This window comes from Falco biarmicus, chromosome 9 (genome assembly GCF_023638135.1).
Source record: "Falco biarmicus isolate bFalBia1 chromosome 9, bFalBia1.pri, whole genome shotgun sequence".
Classification (NCBI taxonomy): domain Eukaryota; kingdom Metazoa; phylum Chordata; class Aves; order Falconiformes; family Falconidae; genus Falco; species Falco biarmicus.
Window position 1 is genome coordinate 7,845,943 of NC_079296.1, and position 25,235 is coordinate 7,871,177.

The 25,235-nt window shown below is 42.6% G+C and overlaps 1 protein-coding gene across 7 annotated transcripts; it reads right to left on the reverse strand.

Annotated features, from left to right (window-relative positions):
* Window positions 1–517: 517 nt before the first annotated feature.
* Window positions 518–22,246, reverse strand: TRAF1 (TNF receptor associated factor 1). Of its 7 annotated transcripts, none has more exons than XM_056351933.1 (11): window positions 21,951–22,246; window positions 18,397–18,615; window positions 16,617–16,701; window positions 12,795–12,893; window positions 10,967–11,128; window positions 7,386–7,457; window positions 6,530–6,595; window positions 5,365–5,802; window positions 4,683–4,860; window positions 3,922–4,070; window positions 518–2,758 (listed from the first exon to the last, which is right to left on the reverse strand). In XM_056351933.1, the coding sequence occupies exons 2-11, from the start codon at window positions 18,603–18,605 to the stop codon at window positions 2,543–2,545; spliced, it is 1,674 nt and encodes a 557-aa protein (XP_056207908.1). In that variant the 5' UTR covers window positions 18,606–18,615; window positions 21,951–22,246; the 3' UTR covers window positions 518–2,542. The 7 variants fall into 7 exon arrangements, with proteins under 7 accessions (XP_056207908.1, XP_056207907.1, XP_056207904.1 ...); XM_056351932.1 differs by lacking the exon at window positions 21,951–22,246 and adding an exon at window positions 20,742–20,896; XM_056351929.1 differs by lacking the exon at window positions 21,951–22,246 and adding an exon at window positions 20,163–20,632.
* Window positions 22,247–25,235: the final 2,989 nt, after the last annotated feature.

Genomic DNA, 25,235 nt, shown 5'->3' on the forward strand with positions numbered 1-25,235 from the left:
CTGGAAATCGGTTTGCTGTGCCAGATTGTGCTGCCATCACCCACTCTCACCTCCCCGTGCCCACATCCCTCTGGATGAGCCCAGCTGGTGGGGGGTAAAAACCCTTCATTCCAATTTTCCAGGCCAAAACCCCATGTCCTGGGTGCTGCACCTTCCATACAAACACACCAGCTTCCCCAGGCAAAGAAAAGCTGACCCTGTCGTGACGGCACTGATGTGAGAGCAGAGATGCTTTAGGGTTTGGTCCCAAAGGTTCCACCGAGATCCTGCAGGACCACAGGCAAGGCACCGCATCCTGAGCGCCACGGTTGACCATCGGCATCATCAGCAATTTGGGACAGGGACTGGTTATTTCTGGGTCACCGGGCAGCGCACAGCACAGCCGGGCCCCATGCCGGGCAAACCGGCTCGGTGCTACTACAGGAAAAATCAGTGAGCTGTTTCAATAGCAAACGGCTATCATCCTGTCCCCAAGTTGCTCAATTCCCTGTTTTCCAGTGAAAATAACACACAAGCCTTTTTTAAGGTAGTGAGCTTTATTTAGGAAATAAATAACATTGTAAGAAAATATGAATGATTGTAATAAATACAGCACTTAAAATTACACAGCCATGACAAGTGTAATATTTTGAGGCGTTATTACTCCAGTGTGGTTACGGGGGCTAGGGCATTACTGGAAAAATAACTTTCTGTCCCTGAAAGAACATTTTAAACATGGAAGAGAGAAAAAGACAGAGAGAGACTGTGTGTGTGTGTGTGACAGCAAAGAATATTCAGTTCCTTCCCAACCAAACTTGATCGGTATTTCTTTATGGGGTGGGGCTTTTTTGACATTTGATACTTCATCACAACTAATTATTTTAAAGGATGCTGTCAAGATAGAAATCAGAGATTTGGCAAATCTCTTCATATGCTGGCAGTCAGGCTGGAGGTTAGTCCCAACACACAACACTTCACCAGCTCTGCTCGCCGGCTGCCGTTCCCATGGTTTGCAAAATGTAAGTGGACAGTTTCTCCTTTCCCTTCTCACGCAGTGGGCGCAGCATGGTCTGTCGGCTTTGTGTTTTCAATTGGGACTTGGGAGATACCACGAAGGAGAAATGAATGAAGGAACTGCATAAAGGCCCTTCACTTGTACGTACACACCTGCCTCTGTCTGCAAGCTCGGCCCTTGGGTTGGTGGTACCACTGCTGTCCCACCCGTCCTGCGGAACAGCTCAAGCTGAGCTGCGACACGAGTTTGCTGGAAGTTCAGAAACCGCTGCACCAAACCCCAGCTCGACTCCACTCATCCTGGTTAGCTGGTGGTTAAGCAGGGAACAAAGAGGGCGAGGCTCGGTGGTCTCTGGGAATAAGGCATAGCATTTGAACTTCACACACATCCAGATATTTCTGAGCTTGATTTGCTTATAAAAAAAATTAATTCCTTACCTCTATTTTTGAAAAAAAAATAAAAAATTCTAGCAGTTACTTCTATTTTAGCATGTGAAAAGACTTAAACATCAGAGTACATAAAAAGAACTAAGCAATAAAAAAAAAAGATCAGTACTTTCTAGGAAGTCACTTGCCTTGAAGGTTCAGGAAGCAACAGAACACTTTAAAACAAAGCTCTGAGGGGTCCTTACCATGACCTGGACTGGCAGCTCTGGACTTCCCAGGGGTTAACAACCCTCAGAGCTCAATATCTGAAATGGGAAAGTCAAACAACTCCTGAAATACCAGAGGTGATTTCCCCAAGGCACAGTGTAATTTGGTCACCGATCGCTGATGCAATAGAACGCCTCTTTTACAGAGCGCATAAATATAGGTCTAAAATAAATAGCAAGAAATAAATCATCCAGTATAAGGAATTCAAGCTACAAATGCTATCCACAACTCACTGCCTTCAAGGTCATCAATAGGCACAAACAGAGACACCCGATCTGTGCCTCAGGGGAAGGAATCTGCCGTTGTCCCTGGTGGGGGAACAGCCAAAATCCCACAGGATGGCTGCCAGCCAGCGCAGTCTGACAGGTCCTCGCCTCGTACCCCCGGGAAAGGGAGCGGCACACGCTGCAGGAGGAATGGAAAGCTCAGCTTCAGCCCTGGCACCCCAGAAACCTGCAAAGCCAAGGGTGCTAGAAGGGAGCTTGGGCCGCCCTCCCTAGGCAGAATGACACCCACACCAGGGCCAGGTGTGGCCAGGTGTGAGAAAGAATGGTGCCTTGTTCCACAAGTGCATCTGCGGGGTTGGGGGGTGACCGTAACCTACATCTAAAGCGGGAGTATCGGCTGTGCTGATGAAATAATCACAGTTCTCACTCGCAGTAGCGTACTCCGTGGGGCACTGGGCAAAGTACTCGGCATGCTCAGCAGTAGCTAACTCGAGCAGGCAGATTGCAGCTGATGTGAATTAACTCAGTCGAGCACAGGCTCAGGCTCTCTGATTTTGTGTGCACATGAAAACTAATACAAGGTCTCAAGCTGATGTGTGTGGGGTTTTTTCTTGTAAACTAATGAAATTCACTGGGTGATTTACCAGACAGCCATATTTCAAGTTATACTAATTTGTTTCTATAATGCATTTAAGGAAAAGCGTGTCTTCTTTCACATAGGCATATTTAGGTGACTGCAATTTGGACAAAGGGAGGAACATGGGACAGCCACTTGCAACATTCATATCATTCACTGGTCTCTGAAATGAAGCAGAAGTCAAGTCCGGGCGAAATGCATCAATAATATGTTCCCTGTTATTTTGGTCAAGCAACATAAATGTAACCTGAAAAACAAAATGCAGCAATGATGAGTTACTGAACTGAAAAATAAACCAGAAAATGTCAGAGACAGAAGTGAAAACGTGCTGCAAAAGCAGCTGGATGCTCTATCAATACCTAAATACAAATTACAACGAACGTTTTGCAACCTGCAAGGTCAGTTAATATGAACAAGGGAGATTGTAACAGTTTCCAGATGAAGTATTTAAAACTTTGCCACCCGTAAGGCAAAATTAAATAAAGTAAGGAATTATTTCTTGGTAGAGAACTGCACAGCCCAAAGACTTTTCTTTCCTTTCTCTCCTAACAACTTAAACCCTCTGAGTTTGGTTACAGTCATTACATTCATTCTGTTACTGTGGTTTGGAATCAAAAGGAACAGTTCAGTTGCCTGTACGCAAATACATAAAAGGCACAACCTAAATATCAGTATAGAATCTCCCCATCTCATTACTACTTTCATTAACTCACCGTTCTTTAGCTCTAAACGTGAAATGTATGTATTAATTTTTTAATCCAGTGAGGATTGAGAACTTTGATTTCTATTTTTGTTGGCCAGTAAATGGTGGTAAGGCTATTTGTACAAAAAGCTTACAGAACTATTACCACACAGAGGCAAGTGCTAGAACAGAGACAGAACCCTGTGCTTACTTCCACTGCTTTTCTAACCATCATTGCCATTATCAGACTGCACTTACAAAATGAGGGGAAAAAAAAAAAGATCAGGCTCACAGAAGACATCTATGGCACGTTTGAAGTAGAATTCTAACCGCACATTTCCAACACTTGTGCTTCAGGCAGCAAACCATAATCCCCTCATAAACTGATATTATCTATGTAAGATAGAGCAAGAGCCAGGAAAAAATAGGTCTCTGGCTTTAGCCCAGGTGGACACAGGCTGGGATATATCAAACACCAGTATTCTGGTGTCTGAAAATCCTGCAAGGCAGCACATGGAATGTCGGTAGGAGCAGCTTGCCCTGTGTAAAGTCACTCCATTCAGAGACAAATTATTACTCAGGATTGCAGTATAGCTAGCAGCCATCGGAGGGGGAAAACGGGAAAGCACTGCCAACTTCCACTAAACTCCAGAGAAAACGTCCCCTTGTGTTCACCTGGAGAAGTGGGTTTATGCCGGGATCAGATATGAAAAGGTTGCCCTTCTTACCTTGTGTCTGAAAGGCCATGGGAGCAAAGCGTCATAGTCTCCTTTCATGACAACAAAGAACAGGGACACGTGGGTTCCTTTGCCTGTCCCGTCCCCATTCAGATAAACCCTCAGACAGACCTTGTATCCATACTTTGCAGTGTAGAAAGCTGAAAATCAGAACTCTTTGTTAGTAAAGCATCCTTTGGAAAAAAAAAACCCATAATGAGTGTTCTGGCATAGGGGAAAAGATAATGTATAATGGGTTTTGCTATCACAGAGATCAGAAAATACAAATCAGTACACTCTGGAGATTATAAGTGATGAAAATCCAGTGGCTGGAATACTTTTAGTGCCTCACACTTTGGTGAAAATTACCTATTATTAGACGCACAAGCATATTTTACCTAATCAAATTACTTTTCATATAGAAGGAAACTGCAGCAGAAAGCCAGTCAGTACCATCAGGCACCAAACTGGGGTTAGAAGAGATGGATCCAGCACATGTCAGGGCAAGTAGCTGCAGTGCAAGGCAAAATGCAAAACGAAAGCCCAGAACAGAACACAACTCTCTGGAAAAGCACATCACAGCTGCCCTGATTTAGAGGCAGAGAGCCTGACGTCTTTGCATAAACAGCATCTTAGTTTAAGGAGCTATTTTAAAAAAAAACTCCTGTCCACATGAGCAGAAAGAAGCACCACTCTAGAGAAATAAGTAGGAAATAAGTGAGTTTTCTAAAGGACTGGGTTCTGCTAACACACATATATGTCATGTGTTTTACCTGGTGAATACAAACTGACTGTTCTTCCAGTCACAGAGTCTTGTAACTTCCTGCCAACATCTGTTATTTTCCACAGAAAGACCCCGTCATAGGAAGCTTGCTCAGAGAACAGAAGACTCTTATGAAGGCTGCTCAGGCCTGCATCCTTCTGCGTCAGGCACCGGTGCAACTCTGCAATCTAGAAAAAACAGAGCAGTTCTCAATCAACCCCCTCTCTCCAGGCTGTTCTGCTGCAGAAGTAGCAGAATTGTTCTGGAGTCCTCACGTTCTGAAGGGTCTCCTTTTACTTTTTTTTTAAGTGACAGTTATGCGTTAATACATAAGGCAAACAACTGGATAGACGGTTGTTTGGTCCTCAAGGTGTAATGCTGCTTTAAGAGGATCAGTCAATTAAATAACTGTCTCGCTTGCTCACAGTCTGATCATGGCAAGCTCTGACATTCAAAACTCTCAGGAATACCTGGGCACCTAAACACACATTTAGATAACAAATATTTGAGATCCCCATTCAGAAATTTACCCAGAACACCAAAAGGATCCTGTAGATGTGTCCAGAACTTAACACTTCACAGCTCAAATTCCTGTGCCCATCCCTGTCCTGATCTCTACAGCACCTCTCACTATGTAAATATTCATTATCTATAGAACAAGCACACATCCAGTGCTTATCATAACTGTTTACCTTCAGCTCAAGGCCTCGTATTATATTTTGATCAAGTTCACTCTGTCTCCGAAAGGCTGTGATTTCCAAGTTAGAAGTCTCTACCTCTTTATTGAGCACCGCCACAATATTCTCAAACACATGTAGCTTATTTTCTAGCTCAGAAATCACTTTCTCTCTCACAAGTTGTTGCAGAACAGATTCATCTTCAGAAACAGAAGATCCAGGGAAACAGTCTACTTCCAGGTCCCCGTTGATTTCCAGCCCTACTGGGATCTGCAGATCAGAGATGCTTTTTCCTGCGCCATTCACATTCAGTTTTGGCTGTGGGATGAAACCATGTGCAGCTTTGGCAGCAGTGCACAAGCTTGCCTTCAGTTGCTTAATGTGCTGCAGCAGAAGCAGCATGTGGGCCCCAACTGCAGTTTTTTCATGCTCCTTTATCTTCTCTTTGCTTCCCTGTAAGAAGACAACACTGTCAACACACTCTTCACACAACTACTGTAACTGGCCTGGGGCCAAATCAAACAACATCCCCTTTAACTTCCTGGGAGAGACAGAGGTAGAAAAACTGCAAGATACCGTCCCAGCCACATAGCAGCCAGCTCTCAGAGGAGACACGGAGAGAGGGAAAGTAACAAGCCCTCTAATCATTAATAAGGCTATGTGTTCACATGTGTACACATGCTACACAAAAAGAACAATATCTGTATTAAATGGGATGCCAGGCAGAGTCCCAGCAAGATTCTCAAATAAGCCAATATTTAACACATATACTGTGCACAAAAGATGAGACATGGCAACAGACGCCAACTAAAATGCAAAGGTGACCCGTTACTGTTTTAAGAGGCGTTACCCTGAAGGGAATATCTGAAACAGCATAGAACAGCGTACCTGATAAGCCAGCACAATTGTAACAAACATCTATTTTTATCTGAAGTGAATGTACAGTGCAGGATACAGAGTATCACTGGCTGAACTGCACCTTACATGCACGGTGCGACCATGGCAGTTCCAACACCACCTCTGCTGGTCTACTAAAAGTGGGTAGACTTTTCCTCTTTTCCTAAAGATATTATTTAAATCAAGGCCTACTACCTCAAACACAAAAGGCTGGCTAGACCGAAGGCACAGTGCTGAGTTGTGCACCACTTGAGACCTTCCTGAAGGCAGCCATTTCACTCACCCTAAATGAACAGCCTACTTCAGAAAAACGACATCCATCCTTGTTGATTAAAGGTGTAGAGCGGTTCTGTTGGGAGAAAAAAAAAAAAGTAAACAAAATAATCAAACACCAGTTGAAAGGGATGCTTTTATTTACCTATAAACAACTAGGGCACAATCCCAGGAGCTACAAATCAGGTTAATTCAAGTCAAGGCATTACCGCAGCTTACATTGTCCAACCAGCTTTGAAAACTCATTGGTAAATCAATCAAGGGTGTGGTTGATTGCATGCTTCTTGCATGCAGCCTGGCAGTTAAATGTCCATCTAACATAATGATATAACATCATTTAACAAACCACAGTGATTCCCCAGTAACAACTTCTCATAAATAAGATGCCAGTAAGTAAAGTGGCCCACCACAGGGGGTTACACCATGCACACAGCCGCTCCAGCTCTCTTCCTCTTCTTAAAGAATTCACAGAAGAGCTGTGTCATGCAGCACGTCCTGGGAATGAACGGCAAAAGCTCTGACTGACTTTCAGATTTAGACCCCCTCCATAAGCAGAAGTGTGTCTCTCTAAATGCACTGTTATACAGCATACTCCTCTTTTGCTCATGTAGGTCTCCCTGGATATTTGAAAGGAAATAAACACTTCCCCACTTTTGTAAGATTAATTGAGAAGATAATTCAACAAAGTTAACTGTGAGAGCGGGGAAGAGAAAATAGCCAGCAGAGCTATGTTTGGGTTTAAAAAGTGCCTAGATACAACTGCCATATCTAAAGATGTTCTCAGATGTTTATTTAATCTAAATGAACAAGTGATACTTTTATTAACTGAAATAAAGCTGTACTGCAGTCACTCATCTTTTACCTACCTTCTCCTTTGCTGGTGTTTCTGTTTGCACAGGGTTTTGGTCCTTACATAAACTGTCTTCACATGAATGTTCCTGTCATTAGCACAAGAAGAAAACAATTCAGTACGTTATTAAAATAACTGAGCATCTTTACCTACCTAGGAGTCTTTGAAACAAAGCTTGTATTTGGGAATGCTATTCCCATTTTACAGAAATTCGGGAATTTGGCAGACTTTTCTACAAGAAAGTCTGTGTTATGGAAGAAAAAGTTTACAGTATGTTTCTTGGTTTCTTCCTGGAAGGTGTGGATTTAAGGAAGGGTAACTTCCTCAGGAGCACTACAAGCTCCCCATGGTGCAAAATCCTGTACCCCCGTCCAGAGAGTGCCTGCTCTGGGCCTCAATACACGACAGGCTGCAAGTTCTCTGGCTTCTTTTTAGAGGAAATAACGTTCAGAAATTTGGGACTGAAGCACATCTGCTAAAAGCAGCTACTGCTGTCCCCTGTACAATGAATTGCAGGCTCAAGAGGTTTCTCCAGCTATGCCTCTAAGCTGATTACTCTCCCTCTCAGCCCAGCAGGCATGCTCGGTGACGGATCTCCAGATGTGATACCTGTTAAGTGAGAGTACAAAGTGTGATCTTTCACTTACGGGGCCCAGAGCTTTTGGAAACTACTTACAGATGCTTTGCAAGGTTAACCATGGGAAATCTGATACAAGATTGGCAATGTACAGGTCTTGCCCAGTTCTAACCACAGTTATGTGCGTACACACACAGACAGACATGTATATATGTGATGACATGCAGGTGGATTACAGAACAGAAAGCAAACATACAGGAAACCCACATATAAACTCTTGCATTGACCTCACAGTCTGCTTAACATGCAGACCCTTCTTGCATCCTGCTTATTGACATTTTGAAGGCTGGAATCCAAATTTTCCATCACAATGTGCTAATGCAAAATGCATTACTGCTAACATGAGACTTCCTGCCGTTTCTGGCTCCAAGAAAGGTAAAGTAATCCTCCTGCCATTGGTTCATGCAGCTGTAAAGTGTGTATTCAAGACAGCAACTGTCAGCTTTCAGTTCATGCAGTTCAGGCGGGCTGTCTCTAGTATTTATAAACACCTTTCTTTGCATGCCAGTACACTTCCTATAGCAGTCTAGAAATTTTTTCATAAAGCCATTCCAGCAACCTTCAAGTCTCCCCTGCAAAGAGTCCTGAGGTTTCTCTTTTGATCCTCAGAAATACAGTGATAGTTTCTTCTCACTCTCTAACTCGTTCTTTTAATACCCTGTATCTTAGCTATTGCACAAAGCATGCCTTTATTTTCTTCCTTTCTGCTATGTGACTCCTTCAGATTACCGATTTCTTGAGGGGGACAGAGGTTGGTGAGAAGTTTATTTAAAATACAGAAATGCAAGCATCACAAAACCAGTAACTGAATGGCAAAGATGGAAAGAGTGAGAGCAGTGCACAAAACTTACTATTTGCTCCCAGAGAACTACAGATACATGGAATGCACACAAATAATCAAAATCCTTATGCCACGTAACTGCAAATTTAATAAAGCAGATCACGTAACCAGCAAAATTCTAATTCGACAAATACTAACTAAGGGAGGCACAGAAAAATCAACATCTTAAGGCAAATCCCCTGTGTGGTTGCCAAGGTTTCCTAGCCAGAAAATTAATTACATAATAGCTAACCAGAACGAGTGGGAGCAACACAGTTCTTCATCTCAGGCAAATGAAGCCTACTGAGGTGGATCTGCAGTATCACAGACCTCTGAAAAGAGAAAGGTGCTCAGGGAACACTTGCACAGCTCAGGTTTCCTCTTCCAGCCTGCCTAGTGCACTTACAGAAGGCTGAAAGGGATTAAGTGTTGCCACCTTCTGGTATTTACTGTCTCCCCGAAACATACACTGGATTTAACACTGGTAAAACTGTGCCTAGGTTCAGATATTCTTCTCTCCTGTAAGAGTTAGTAAGATATAAAGAGCACGTGCAAAAGCTTCCCAAGAAGTATGTGTTAGCAAAAGCACCTTATTCTTACCCTGGAAGGACTGTTATCCCCCTGTCAATTAAATCTCACAGCTCAGTATTTGGAAAGGCATAAATTCATGACAGTTATGACTTGCTAAGCTATCCACTGCTATTTACTTCAGGCTTTTTGAGATATTCACAAACCTCCTGCCACGTTGTAGGTCTTAATATTCCAGGACAAAACTCCAAGGCTGGCAATTACTCTCTTTAAATCATCTGGAGGGTACAATATTCATTATGCTACACCCCAAAAGAGTGTTGCCCCAGCAACATTTTCTGTTATAATAGAGCCCACAGGGTCTGAAGTTAGGTGTGGTAGGGATGAGAATGTTTTCAGAGCTTTCAAATGGAAACACACACAGCAGTGTTAGCATGGGGCATCTCTCATTCATGCTGCTATTGCTTTGTTCCAGGAGTTTTTAATTAAACATCCTAAACAACAGATGATATACCTCCATTATAAGGCTGAGAAGTGAGCCATGGAAGCTGTACCTCTGGCAATCTCTTCGTATAAGAACAGAGAATTTTCTATCATTTCTATCTGCCCCACCACACCATTTCCTTCTTCACCAACACAGAATAGTTTCCATTAGCTCCCTTTATGCCCTCAGACCACTCCCAGAATCTGGACCATGCTGCATCTACAAAAACGTGGGAAAATAAACAGCACCTTTTATTTAAGCTAAAATGAATGAATAAAGGCACTTAAAATCTGCAAGTCAGTAATGCATAACGTTGCCCTGCTATCATAATTTTGAGCATTGACTAAGAAAGTCTTTACTTTTAAGAAAGAATGCAACAGGTGTGGTAACATAAACTTAGAAGTTTGATGATCAACTACAAACTTATGAAAAAAAGAAAAAAATTGTTTTAAAGAGGATTTTGAGCAAATGCTGGGGACAGGCTAGTGCTACCCTGTGTATATACATATATGTGCAGGCTATATACACATAGATTTCACAAGTCCCTGTCACAACATTAGGAAACACAAATTAAAAGTCAGAAATATAATAAAATATACAAAATACAAAATTATAAATTAAACAAAAATATGTTTAAATAGTCACCGAGAAATCTGCGGCAGATTCAGAGTACGGTCTTCCCGGTCCACATGGTCACTGCTGCAAATGTGGAGAGTTACACCTAATAGAAATACTATCTGACAAAATCCTGCCTTATGAGTTTGTGGGCAGTTTTATTTTGAATAAAATTACAGCCACTTTCAAGATCTCTTCCCTGCCACTGTCTGTGTTCTGCTTCTTACCTGTCTCGTACTGGGACACGTGCTTTGAGACAGGAGCTAAAACATGGGCTGCCCAAGTCCTGGATGAGCACACAGATATTTCCCCTCTCTGTTGTAACATCACAAGCAAACTCTCAAACAAAGCTCATTTTTCCCTCCAACACATGCATGGAAAAATCAGCAAACGCAGGAAAACTAAATATTCTCCAAGTGCAATAGCGTTCACAAATCAGAATGAAAAGCGTCATGATCGATTATTTAAACCATTAATATAAAGCCCTCATTTGAAACGGAGAACTGTTCTTACTTGGTATTCACTGCTGGATAAGCTCCGCTTACACTTCTGACACATTGTCACATTATTAACACATCCATTTTCCAAATGATCTGCAAGTTTCTTTCTCATCACCATGTGTCCACAACCAGTGTGACAAGGGATTAAAGCATATTCACATAAGCTCTGATGCTCCTGGAAGTAAAAAGTTATAAACCAAAATGAGAACTGAATTTATCACATTTATCTATAAATAAGGGATAAAAATTAGATTAAAAAAAGGAAAAAATTACAAATCTATAAATAGTCTCCATTCTGCCAACCTATATCTTTGCTTTGCATTTCTTCTAAACTTAGGTAAAGTCCCACTCCACAACATTACTCAGATTACTTGTGAAAAATTCACCAACTTTACTGGGGCATTTTTGTCAATTCTTAACTTAAAAAAAAAACCGCAACAAAACTTTTGAAAAATTTAAATATGAGGTTTCCCTTGAACTGTCTCTTCTCTAGTGCTTTTGTTTGAAAATACCATGATCCTGGTCCCAGCTTTTTTCCTTGTATTAGAAGATCCCTAACTTGTAGCCAGGGCTTTTTCAGGGTGGTTTTTGGGGGGGGTTTTGTGGGGTTTGGGGTGGGTTTTTCTGAGCACTAAGACCATCCTGCTCTGTCTGATAGGATGAATATGGTTAGTCTGCTGACATCTTTGCATAGGATAAAAGAATGGACATCCGACGCCGTCTATGCAACAATTAGGACACAATCCTTACCTATGTTCAGAATAGCTTTTAAAACTTTTCCTTTTCAATATTTGCACCCTCTCTTCTCAACAAGGAAAAATATCAGCATTACTGCTTTCATAACATCCAACAGGTCTACTTTCAGATTCTTAAAAACACAATATTGCAATAAAAACTGTTTACTCTGACCTCTTTTCCTGAAGCTTCTGTAGACACTGTGTCACAACTGATTTTGTCTTTAAAGGGAGATGGCTGTCCCCTACAGAACAGGCTCAGAAATGCCAATTTCAATCACACGCCCAAATCTCAAATCAATTTTGCCATGTATTCATGCTGAGAGGGGCTCCAATTCTCAAAACCATGAAACTAAGCAAACGGGGTGAATTTTTCCTTAAAGAAGAATACGCTCAAACAGAAAATCTGTGCAAAATTAGCAAAGAAAAGGCAGCAGCACTTCAGATGCTTATCAGACACACAGTCACACCAGGTACACAGAGGACTCCCTGTAACAAATGCAGAAAGACCCTCTGTTCCTACACCAGAGGACCAAAATAGAGCTGCTTTAGTATCGGAATTATCTGCCTTTTAGTATCAGAATTATCTGCCTTTTTTCATTGTTCTACTTTGCATAGCAGGTTCACAAATCTTGCCTATTTAAATACTTTACCTGGGGCATTTCACATCAGTCTGAAAACAATGGTGAACACGTTCAATCAATAGGAGTAATTTAAGCAGGAGGAAATTATTACTCTTATAAAAACATACTAAGGATACTGCCCATAACAATGTTCTGGAGTCGGATGTATTCTGGTCTAGCAAAACTGGCCTGTACTATCTTTGCATGTAAATAATAAGTAAACCCAAGGGAAAAAAGAATCATAGTTGATGTAAATTTGTGCAACATTAATTTCACAGTCATTCATGAAGTTCTGGATTTAGTCAAAGCCCTACTGAAGTTAATAGCGTGGGTTTAGATACCCTGTTGGCATAAATCATGATACCTTCGCTGATTCTAATCACGATGCTTAATTTGTGTTTGCTGAGAACTCAGTTTCATTGTCTTTCTGTCCCCACTCAAGTAAGAGTGCATGTTAATTTAGATAAACTGCCTTTAAACATACTTCAAAATTTTTCATGGTACCAGACCAACTGCATCCAAGGGTCACACAGTGTACTTTTAGTTCAGAAATCTCATTATTAATGGCAGCATCACCAAAAGCCTGGAAAGTAAACACAGTAAGGAAAAAAAACACTGGTCAGAAAGTACTCCAGCATGCATTCTTGACATAGGAATAAAGTGACTTTATCGAAATTGCAGATCTTGATAAATCCCTTATTATTTTTTTAATTTATTGTACTGCCATAAGACTCTCTAACCTATCAAGTTAATCTTAGTGTAGTAGAAGCCCCAATAATTATGAAATAATTTCTTTCTTACAGTTCAAGAATAAACTATTTGATGTGATATAATTTTCCTGAAAACAGGCCTAGCCAACTACAGCTATTATTTTAAGTTTCTTTTCACGGAAGCCTGAAATATGTCACATGCAATGAATGTGCTGACAGGACCTGAACTATAGGGTGCTGCCATGTGCCATGCTTAAAGAATGCGTTTCATTATCGGAGTCATTAACACCTCCTAAACGTGCTGCAGAGAGGACTTGAGACTGTTCTGCAGTGAGAGTACATTTCTCAGACCATGGCTGTTTCCATTTAGTATGGCACTGTGTACTAAAGAAATGTGAACCATATGTGAGTGGGGTTTTTTTTGCACTACGTAGATCTTTTCATTATGTTAACCATGAAGAACTGTACAATTACCATGTAAATTATGAAACACTACACACTTTTACTATTACATCTTGCACAATCAAAACTGACACAAGAACAAGCCCTATTAAAGTTATTGGCATGTTTTTAGGTACTCTTAAGTACACAATATGGAGGACTGCAGATTTCCCATGTAACAACACAGAGCAAGGAAAGAACTGGGGGGTGGGAAGCTTTAAAAATAGAGGCAGGAAAGCATTTACAAATTATGCCCACATTTCAATAAAGTTACTGAAATTCTACACAAGGAGCTAAAAAAATAAGCAAACAATTATCAGAATCAACATTCCTGTGTTTTTTTAATCTAGATACAAGATGTTTGTACTTACCTACATTTGCCGTATTAAATCACACAAAAGCAGCACAGCCAATGCTACGAATAGTAATGAGTTACATTTCCATATGAAGAGTCTCACTGAAATTAATTTCCTAATCTCAACCTGCAAGCAAATTCCAGAACTTTGCACACAAACTGCAAACAACTCCACAAACAAGGAATTAAAAAATAATCATGTAGGGTGTACAAAACCATGTATGGCTCCACCTGCATACATGGAAGAGTTTATGCACTAAGCTAGCAATCAACGTACAATTAGTGACAGCACCCCAGCCTCATCCTCTAAAACATTCTAGTCTAATTTATGAGCAAAATCAAAAAGAAGAAATTCAATTTATCAGGCACATGGTGGCTTTTTCCTCCTGTGTCATAACAGAAAAACTCCAGGAATTTCCTGACATTACAAAATAGATCATTTGAAACATACTGAACTACAGGGTCAGTCCCAGCAGCACATGCATTTCTTACTGTTTTGTGCATTCCCTGTGCTTTTTCTTTCACACTTGTAGTTGCTAAATCATTAAAGACACTATTTGGGTAAAAAACAAGGCAGGAAATCCTCGTATCTTCTTTTATCTGCACAGGCCACTGCTTCTAAATATTCACCTGAACCTCTGCCCTCTTACCTGGGCACATGAGTTTGCACAGAACTTCTTTAGGGACCTGAGTCAGACCCCCATACAGTAAATGAAACGACTCTCACTGACATTGAAGTGCTCCAGGTCAAAGAGAAAATATTTCTGATTTGATATATTGCAGTTGCACATCTCCCTTCTTTCATTTTAGCTATTTCAAAGGAAGATGTTGATGCAGGTGCTGCTGATGTTGATCACGAGTGGCTGTTGTGGCACACATACCTGCCCAGACCTGCCTGCCCCCCAGCTGGCTGTGTCCTACCATATCCCATCCAAAAACCCCTGCCAGACGCACTCCCCTTGGCACTCTGACCCAGACAATGTCTATCTCATGGCTTCCTCCAGCTACAGGAGGACTCTGGTCCACAACTCATGTGAGCAGGAAGATCAACTAGCAACAAGTTTAACAAACAGATCCATCTGACTAAAAGCTTCCCAGGATAAATCCAGCAGTTCTTTCTCTCCAGCTAAGGCTGGGCCTCGGCAGCAGGACCAGGGTCTACAGTTACTCGTAACACAGCCACGAGTGGTTTGTGTTCAGTTCAGAGCAGAGAACTGTCCTCTAAGCCAAGCTCATGAGTGACAGCAGACAGGGTGTGAGCAGAGGCTTGGGAGGATGCCCCCACTCCTCTGACTTCCGTGACAGATGCAGATGCTCAGTAACTGATGCTGATGAACAGCACCATGGTAAAATGACATATACATTGCATAGGAAGGAATCGTAAATCCAAAGTGTAACAGGGAAGGGATGGGAGTTACCACAGAAATAGATCATGGCATGAGATAAAGCAAATACACATCCTGATAGGGCCTTACTTTTCCTTGTGTAGGTATCTTACATAAAATACAAACACATAAACAGATAGCATAGGCAATAAACACTAAACAAAACCACTGCAAAGGTAAAGCCAAGATTATCAGGAACACATATAAAGAATAAACCCGCTAAATGATTTTCATTATTTATGTTGTTTACAAACTCCAACCATTTGCTATAAGTTGATCTACATAGGCAGATTCTCATGCTTTCATGGTGATTGACTTCATCTGGACACTCAACAGGGATAAGAATCTGCCCAGGCAGATCAGCTTGCAAGAGTGGGGCCCTCTTTACAACAACCCAGCCACAGCTTTTGCAGAAAGTCCCAGCAGACTTGGTGAGAATCCCACAGCAGAGAAATCCCAAAGTTACAAGAGAACTAACAGTCAACACAGAATAAAAAGTTCATAAGGGTTTAGCTCTACCTATCTGTGGTTACATGATGTATGAAATTCTGTTACTGGGAAATTCATTGCAGAACGGAGGATTTTTTCCTAGATTAAGTGCAGATTCATTATTCTGCTGCAGCCACTTCCTAAACTTTGTCTTTTACCTCACTGCCAGCTGCCTATTGGGTTTCATTTTTCCCTAAAAAATGTAGACAGAACGTGTGTCTCTTGGTATTCCTGCACGTAACCAGAAAGGAAGGAAAAAGACGAGCTGGGACTGAGCCCTACGGCCCAGTTAGTATTCAGGATATAGAATAATGCAGCTGTCAGCCTGGAAAATCACACAACAGCAAAAGAGATCAGCACCACTAAATTCCAGATGAAACATTTGCCAGTGCACAGCTTCTATCAGCTATTACGTTTCAGCTCTAGTTTTTCCACTGTTTCCCCTGATACCTGGCTGTCAAAATCCTTCTCCGGCAATTTAGCCAGCTAACTGACACCCTGGCTTTTTTTCCTAGGGATGCTCCACCTGTAAGTCTGGTAACAAGTTTGAAGGGTACAGAGAAGGGTATGAGATTGGAAAATCCACTAGGATACTTAATAAGGATAGTAATTACAGCTAAAACATACTACTACAAGTAGGAAAGCAACAGTTTCTTTTGAGACAATAAAAAGTTAATTATATGGTAGAGTGTGGGATTATATGTTGCAGAACCTGACAGACTTGGAAAGCCCTAAGGCTGCCATTATACTTTTTAAAATCAAAAACTGTGGGAAATCCAAACAACTAAAGCATAAGTTAAAAAGTGTAACTGTCAGTTGCTATCTCATTTTATATTACTGCTGCCTAAACTGTAGCCCAATGATGACTATAGAGTAGTCCAGAGAATGGTTAATGATAGATTAATGAACTGTGAACTACAACTTACCCTTTCTTCTGCCAATAGGCTTCCCTCACCTAAAGTGCTGGGATCTTCCTCTTTACATTTCTGGCAAATTGCATTTTTATTGTTTCTGGCAACAAGAAGAATGAAATAACAATCAGCTGGTGTACTGTAGTTTAGGAGGTCTTTGTATAGACACTGACACAAACAAAACCATGGGAATTGTAATTTCCATTCAAAATCCATAGTTCTTGATCATCAAAGCGCCAATCCTTGAACACACTGACATCAAATAAAATCCTGCTGTTCTATTCCTCAAGACTATGACTAGGCCCATAAATCTTATCTGTATTTCAGCAAAATAAGAGCAGCGTAGATCATACAAAAGAATAAAGATGGAAACCTATTTATCTCATGAATTATGCAAAAACACCACATAGGAAAGTTAACATGAAAACTAAACTCTTTTAAAACACAGACAATGCCCATTTTCCCAAAATAGATATATAGACTTCAAATTACAAAGACATAGTAAAACCGGTGCAGAATTAAGTTCTAGAAGTTAATACCCTGCTGCAGCTAAAAAAGGTTTTTATCTCCTCTCAAAGTATTTAGCATAAAGTTTTACAGAGGAAAAGTCAAAAACAAAACTTTACTTCAGAGGTGTTTCATTGCCAGTGCTATTTAGCATCCAGACAAGTAATGAACCAACACAGACCAGGAAGCTCATCAGAAAAGCATCCACCCAACCAGAGCATAACTGATTTCAAACTGTACAAGTTAGCTTGTTTGAGCCAGTTTCCTGTTTGTGCTGTAAGGACAAACTAGTGAGAAGATAAAACAATTCTGGTTATGTTCTGCTGACAGTTTTATGAATTTGTGGTTTAAGTTGCTTCATTAAGGGGCTTTATTCTACATTGACAGTAACGGATTTATGCAAGTTGGTCAAACACATTAATTTCAACCCATTTTTACATTATTATACACTGATTTTCAAATCACATGTGGCCAGTGCATTGATGCAGCTTTTCAGGTGGCCCACACTGCGATGAGAGCTGGGCCTGCGCAAACTGGCATGCACAAACTAGCTTACTAACAACATCCAGGAGGAAGCGTAGTAACAGGCATGAGACTTACTTAGGCAGTACTAAAGCCCAGCCTGGATCTTGACAGCTGCTGTTTTCCAAAACGTCAAAGCTCAAACTGCAATGCAATTTCACCTCTCACCTGCAGGGCAGCCATACCCTTTTCCAAAGGCTCTGGATCAAGGTGTAAGTGTTGAAAGAAAAGGTAGGACAGAAGCAGCTAATCGATCAAAGCAAATTCCCACCCAGCTCCTGGTTTTCAGGTTGTCTGGGACAATGGCTGTCATGGTTTGTCACGAATGGCACAGCACCTTAACATGTAGTGAGTGGCCCAGCTGAGTTACTAAAAATAAAACTTTAAGATGTTTATTAAAATCCTGTAACCTCACTTATTAAAGGAGCGTGGAGTCCCGTGAAAGTATTAAGTCAGCCTTGTACTAGTTCTTCAAGGTTGAATCAGAATCATTCCCTCACACTTACAGATAGGAAAACTGACTTCTGCCAAGCCCAGTAATCCAGCCTTCCCCACCCTGTTGACTTCCACACTGGAAAAAAGGAGGTAGAGAGCACCCTGCACGCCACCCCAGGTAAGTACTTCTCAACGGTAAAACGACTGCGGCACAGCGGGCTGAGTAGCCACAGACTCATCTGCTGAGCACAGCGGTGTGACACAGCTCTCGGGAGCGTATGCAGCCACAGACTCTGCCACAGCAGCGTGACCCTCTGGAGCCAGGACCTACCGTACAATCCAGGAGAGGCAGGCGGAGCAGTACCTATGGCCGCAGAGCGTTTGCAGGGCTTTCTTCAGAATGTTATTACAGTTGCTGCACAGGTACTTCTGATCGGGCGCATCCTCACAAATGTTAGTGGGATATCCGAAAGGAAATTCATTCTCATCAGGAGAAGAGCCAGGGACATCCTGCGAGCCTCTGGTTGTTTTCTCAGCCATCTGAAGTAAACTGTCAGAGATAAGGAAAAAAAATAGGCGCTCAAACAAGCAGGCACAGGCTCACTTTGATGTGAGAGAATGTATCAGGCATCAAAGTCCACGAGCAGCTCCAAACCTGTGCAGTAACCTAGTGATCTGTTTAATCGAGTCTACAAGTGACATGTGTGACTAAATGTCACAGTGGGGTTTGACTAGGTACCTGCAGGAAATTACTGTACAGATTTAAAATTTCCCTCAAACACAACTTGAAAATGGACAATATATTACAATAAGGGGCTGGGGTTTTCTTTCCAGAGTTTTTTTACCTTGTAGGAAGATGAAGTAAATATTGCCATCATCTTAGAGCTACAATCCCATCAGTTCACATCACACACAATTATTTCCTGTAGAGTAAATCCCCAACCACCTTCAATTCCCAGCAGCCAAAATTCATGATTATGCTTCACAGATGCAGAAACCAAGCAACTGATGTGTTTGCAGTGACTTTCCTGAAGTCACAGAGCTACTGGTGAAACGAAAAAGGAAATCTTAAGTCCACAAAGTACTTAAACGCTTGTGCTCTTACCAGATACGCCTTGAGCCACATGTGCCAAGGTGTCATGCACATTCAGTGTAAGGTTTAGTTACCAAGAGCTGTGCAGTTGAGTATTTTTGAAAAAGCAACAAAAAACGATTGTTGTGTCTCCACAGTCACTTGGGAAGTTCAGGAAGGCTTTTCACCCAGGGGCCTGGTACAGTTTGATCACAGTAATGCCTTTATAAATCTGTTTTTTTGCCCGTATATAGTTTGATCACAATGCCTTTATAAATCCATTTTTTTGCCCGTATACAGTTTCATCACAATAACACCTTTATAAATCTATTTTTTTCCCCGTAATGGTACTGACACGCAATAACCCAGCTCAGTATTACCAAAAGCAACACTGACTAATAAAGTCTCTGAAAAAAATGAAGCACAAGGCTGCCTAGGCCAGGCACAGGACAGGGCACACCCTGGATTTAACACACTCCTCTCTGGACAAACAGCATGTTCAGTGGCCTGGTATCGCCAATTCCCTTGGCTTCTCCAGATGTGTGCCGGGGAGCGCAGCACCACTGCAGGGGCTTCCCCATCCGCCCAGAACCGTCAATTAAAAACCAGTGACACTACAGGCACAGCCGGCGGGCTGGTGCCCGGTGAGGAGGCGGTAGACCAGCCGCCCGGCTGAGGAGGGGGCAGACGAGCTGCCCGCCAGCTTCTGGCGTGCCCGCGGAGCCCGTTGGGCAGCAGCCCACCCGCGGGGGCCTGACACCGGTGACACCGGCAACCCCGGCACCACAGCAGCCCCAGGGCACGCCACCCCCGGCTCAGCAGGGCACAGGGGCGGCAGCGAGGGCGGCCAGCACCCCCGGGGGCCCCCCCACACCCTCCGGCTGCCCCCCGGGGGCCGGGCCCGTGCGCCCGGGGAGGCCGCGGGCGGTCTCCCCTCAGCGGGGCCGGGCGCGGCGGCGGGCGGGAGGCGCCCAGGCCGCGGGCGGCTGAGGCGGGGCCCGCGCTCCCCCTCCCGCGCCCCTTACCTGAGCCCGCCGGCGCCGGGCCCGCGGCCTGAGGGGGCGGCGGGGCGAGGGGCCGGCGGTGGGGCGGGGCCGGTGCCTGCCCCGGTGGAGGCCGGCCGTGCGGTGCCGCAGGCGGGGGAAATGCAGGCGGCCGGCTCGGCGGAATCTGGGCGACTGCTGCCTCGCTCCGGCCGGGAGGAGCGGGGAAGGAAAGGCGGCCCGGGGGCCGGGGGGAGCCGGCCTTCCCCCGCCCGGGGCAGCGCGGCCCGGCTCCGGGCGGCGGCCCGGGCCTCGGGAGCCTGAGCGGCACCGACCCGCCGGGAGGACATTCCCCCGGGACAGCCGGCATGGAAGGTGCGCTTGGCTGACCTGACCCTGACAGCCGCTCACAGCGGCGGTGACCCGACCCTGTCACTCAGCCAGCAATCATGCCTGCCCCGAGCACGATGGCAGGGAAAAATGCCCTGTCTGACCCCCTGCCCCCCCGCCCCCGGGAGCCGCAGCCTTGCCCTCCGCACGCCACCGAGAAGCCCCCCGGCTGCCCCCGACGCCGGCACTGACCCCCCCCAGCTAGCACAGGGCAGGTAATACATGCAAAACCTTCTCGGCTGCTCGCAGCGCGGTAAAGATTTCTACAAATGAAAGTTTCGCTCTCAGAAGGTCCTCTTTTCCCCTTGAAATTTCACTATGAAATCACACACTGTAACGCTGTCTGCCAGGATTCGCTTAGAAGAGAGAAAGTTGCAAGCTGCAAATGTGTCAGCTCTTCCTCGGGAAAGAAACTTGGGGAATACCGCTGTGGGGGGAGTCCTAGCTGCAAATTAAAAATAAAAAGCGGAGGTGGTTCTCTAGATGCTTCACTTGGCTCATTGCTCCACTACATTTACAACTATGTTTGCATCCCGGTGCCTTGTGACTGCAGGGAAGCTGCTGGGGCGGTTATTGCTCATCAGCATCAGCCCGAGAGCTTCCCATGGTGTGTGCACAGGTAATAGCTCCACATCTGGAACAGCTGCCCCCTCACCATCATTCCAGATTACCGATCGCAACACCAAACAGACTGGAGCTATGTTGGATAATCAATGAGAAGGATGCTTCTGGCATCAAGACATAGCCCTCCTTCAAGTGTAGTATACTGTAGTGCTTTGTTGCATTGCTAAGAGAAATATTGGAATTAATTATGGAACTTTTTTCCCCTCACACTGTTATAAACAGCTACGTTCGTGTTTTCATGAAGAAGCAAAGACCATCCATAAACTCTGCTCACACAGCTGCATGACTCAACTCCTATATTTGCCTGTATGATATAACATCATTCTTTTTCGTGCATTCCTCTGCTACACACATACTGTATTTATTGAAGATTTTCCAGGAAAAAAAAATCCATTAAACTTCTACCTTTTTGTCTCAAAAGGGCTGTCAAACGAAGCAAGAATAACCTAAACATTTTTCTAGACTTCAAAAGGGCAGTTTAGTTTAAAACCAAATACACCTAAGGAAGAAACCTCTAAAAAGATAGCCAGGTCCCTGGGTAAGATATATATTTATCCCTTACAGGACGATATACTGGAAGTCTATATACACACACAAAAAAATGAATCTTCTCAGGATACAGTACTGTGAAGATATTATAAGCACCAAGCCTGGCACTGTTTGCAGAATACAGGCTAAAGAAACCCATAATAACCAAGAAACAGGATGTAAAATGTTTATACAAAATATTCAAGATTGCAAATTCAACCATCTTTGTGGTAAATTAAAAATAACAGGAAGTATTAAAAATACACTCAGAACACAGTAAGAATGTACCTGGACTCTTTAAGGCAGATAGCTGCTCAGTTTTCTCTGTATGCTGGTTCATTTGTGGGACTTGGAGACAAATAATGACCATCTTCTAGCATCTAGGATTTCTAATAATAAAATTCCCATTCTTGCAAGCAGTTTGTCAAAAAGGTTTCCTACATTTATGTCCACAATCTCTTCAATTTTTTTATTAAAAATTCACCTGTGGGCCAAATGCTACTTTCAGTTCCACCCTGCAGTCCCACAGGAATCAGGATGCAAGACTGTTTCCAAAAGAAGGATTTGATCCTTCGCTTTGCCAGATAATCATTCCTTTGCTTTCCCTTGAATGAGACAGGCTTTTGACAAGTGACATGATTTTCTTCTGAAGGCTTTCACAGTTTAAAAATGATGATGCAAAGGAAATTGTCATTATAGGGGGAAGTGAACATAAGCCTGATGGAGCCAACTGCAGAGCCAGTTTTAGGGAACCCGTCTGGCTTACTGCCCTACATCACCGGAGTGGTGCTGGGTAAACCACTGGCCTACTAAATGCTTCCACCTTCCCCTGCAATGAGGCAGTAACTTTTGCTTCCTTTTATAAAACACTCAGATCTCACCAGATGAAAAGCATCATGTGCAGTTCAGTAACGCTGTCATATCACAAGAAAATGACTAATTTAGCAAGATGGGCGTGCAATTACCTGGTCATACACAGCCACGGTACCTGCATGTGTAACCTTTTTTAAGAGTCAGGATGTTATTAAGATCTGGCAATGAAATTGTGGAAGAGGAAAAGCATGTCAGTTTTACTACAGTTATTTTTAAGGCTTCCAGTTGAAATGTCAACATTCACCTATGTGAGTGAGAAGACTTCCCCTACCAATACTTGCAGAATCACATGTATAGTCTCTTCATTTCCACTTCCCTCTCTCTACTTCTCTGTGCTGTAAACGTACTTGTAGACGCTGCAAGTGCAGAGTCATAGTGCCATGTACTAACTAAAGTTAAAAGTCTATGGGAAAAGTATGATACAGTCTTAGTAGTCCTTACGGCTGAAACATTTCAGTCTTATCATTAGGATTGTTAAAATTCATGGCAAGTTAATCTTGCACAGACAGTTGCTGCCAGGATGTGAGTTAGTTTCTGAAAAAGTTTCAAAAATATTTCTGGAGGTGGCTTTTTAAGCTTTTGTAATATAAAGAGGTGTAAGTTAATAATTTCAGAAAGATCAGTGTTTACACCAATGGGTCAGTTTCTGTTTCGGTATGAAGGGGCACCTATGTCTCCCTTCTGTGCTGTCAGCTTGCTCCTTTTCTTTTGCTTTGAGACTTCTCAAAAAGTATTACACCTCTGTCTGAAAAGGTGCTGAATTACACAAAGGAACTAAAGATAAGTTTTTGGTACTTTCCAAACTAGACATATTTCCTCTGGTAAATTTCCCCCATATGAGATCAGTTAACTGAAAACAGGATGTGGCTCAGAGAGAGATTAACATTTGAAGTTTAACTTTATTGTAGAGCCATTCCACCAACGCGCAGCATTGCAGGGCACTGTGTTACTATTTAAGATGAATGATCATTTTTACAGCCAAGAAAAAAAGGTCATAAGGGAATATATTTAATATGAGTATTTTCTTTCGAAAATAATCCAAGGGCTTGAGATTTTTAATGAAACAGATTTCTTAGTACATTTAAAAATGGAATTTAGGCTCAGATGTTAACTGTCTTAAAGACCATGGCCAATGTGCAAATAGTATTTCCAGGGCTGAGAATCTCATTTCAGAGAGGTGCATGAGATAGGGATGTCTCATTCTACAGAAACATAATTTTCAGTTAGCATAAATTATCTGGAAATATGCATATGTTCTAGGAAACCCTGAAAGACTGTTAAAACACAGAAAGGAAAACTTTTTAGTAAAAGAAGATCCAGGCCCCATGAGATGCAGTACTTCTAGGAACTGGAGCCGAGTGCTCCAAGCCAAGATTCCTGCCTGTTCATAGCTCTGATAGTAAGTAGTTCTTTAACGTCTATGCTATTACTTCTTTTCTGACTTACGCTGCCCATGAAATAGGAGTACAACAGAGTAGCTGTGACATTTCATCAATTGATCTTCAAGATTAGGAAAAGAAAAACCTACATGACATTTGATATATGGTTACCCTCAGCAAATTTGACAGCTTTGAAACAATTAAATCTCTTGTTTACAATAAAATCTTTTAAAATGTTTTTGTTGTATCTGCCTGTGCCCACTACCAGTTGTAGCTCTGCTTTGTTATGGTGATATCCTGAGGACCCAGCCCAACTCGTATTACAGGAGATGGAAAGTTTCCCACTCCATAAGAGTTGGAGTGTAATCCTCAAAGAGACACCAGGAATTAATTTATTTTTTTTCTCCATCCATGCTCTGCCTCAAGATTTTTTCCAGATCATATTCTCTGTAACACAGTATTACCCTCAGCTTCCTAGTAATTTTTTTCCCCAAATAATAGATGTTCTGGAACATCTCTTAAGCATTTGTCAGAAAAAAAGCACCCATAAAATGGATGCTGTATACCATTTATCTTCTTTTAGTCACTTACTCAAGCAGTTTCCACAATACAAACTAAGGAATCACCCTGGAGAGAAGAGGCTAGAGAAAACTAAAGTGTTTTTCTCTGTCATAGTGACCTTGGTAGTTTCCTATAAGCAATACTACTTCAGACTAAAACCTCATTAAGAGATGACTGAGCCTGCCTCTGATTTTAGGCAACCTAACTAGGCAGACCTTCTTTACATTAAGCAGCTTCTTGGTGGTTTACCTGTCTTGGTCACTTTGTCACCATGTCAGGACAAACATGTGAAGTCAACACGGACCAGTTTACGACAGCTTCACCAGATGAAGCTCTGCTTTCTGTTGCAGCCTGACTACATTAAGGGCTTATGCTGGTACTTGTGGTTATGCTTCTGTTTCTCTGAACGTACACAGAGCCTGATCTAAACTGGAAAATTCCTAGCTGCTTATTTCCATTCTTAATGCTTTGGAAAGAACTCTGGGAATGGGAGCTGTGCCCACCAGGAAGCCTGCCAAAACACTCTTCCAAAGCTCTGGATGCAACATGAAAAAACAAGTACAGATTCAACATCTTTTGACTATAAAACAGCTGGCAAAATAAGGATATTCTATCGATAGCTCAGGTCACTTGTACAGTGTGCTATAGAAACCTACGCAATATCAGAAAACTCAGTATATTTGACTAGGACTAATTAGTGGAAATAGAAAAAGAAACACATTATTAAAGTTTCCTTAATAATTTCTTCATTAATCCTCAT

What these genes read in the sequence shown, in the direction of transcription:
- TRAF1 (XM_056351929.1), bottom strand. Translation starts at nt 20,470, where the DNA reads ATGTCCTCCCGGCGGGTCGGTGCCGCTCAGGCTCCCGAGGCCCGGGCC. An exon ending in CCCGGCGCCGGCGGGCTCAG is followed by an intron (nt 18,616 to 20,162) that starts GTAAGGGGCGCG and finishes TATCTCTGACAG; the next exon opens with TTTACTTCAGATGGCTGAGA. An exon ending in TGCCTCTCCTGGATTGTACG is followed by an intron (nt 16,702 to 18,396) that starts GTAGGTCCTGGC and finishes TCTTGTTGCCAG; the next exon opens with AAACAATAAAAATGCAATTT.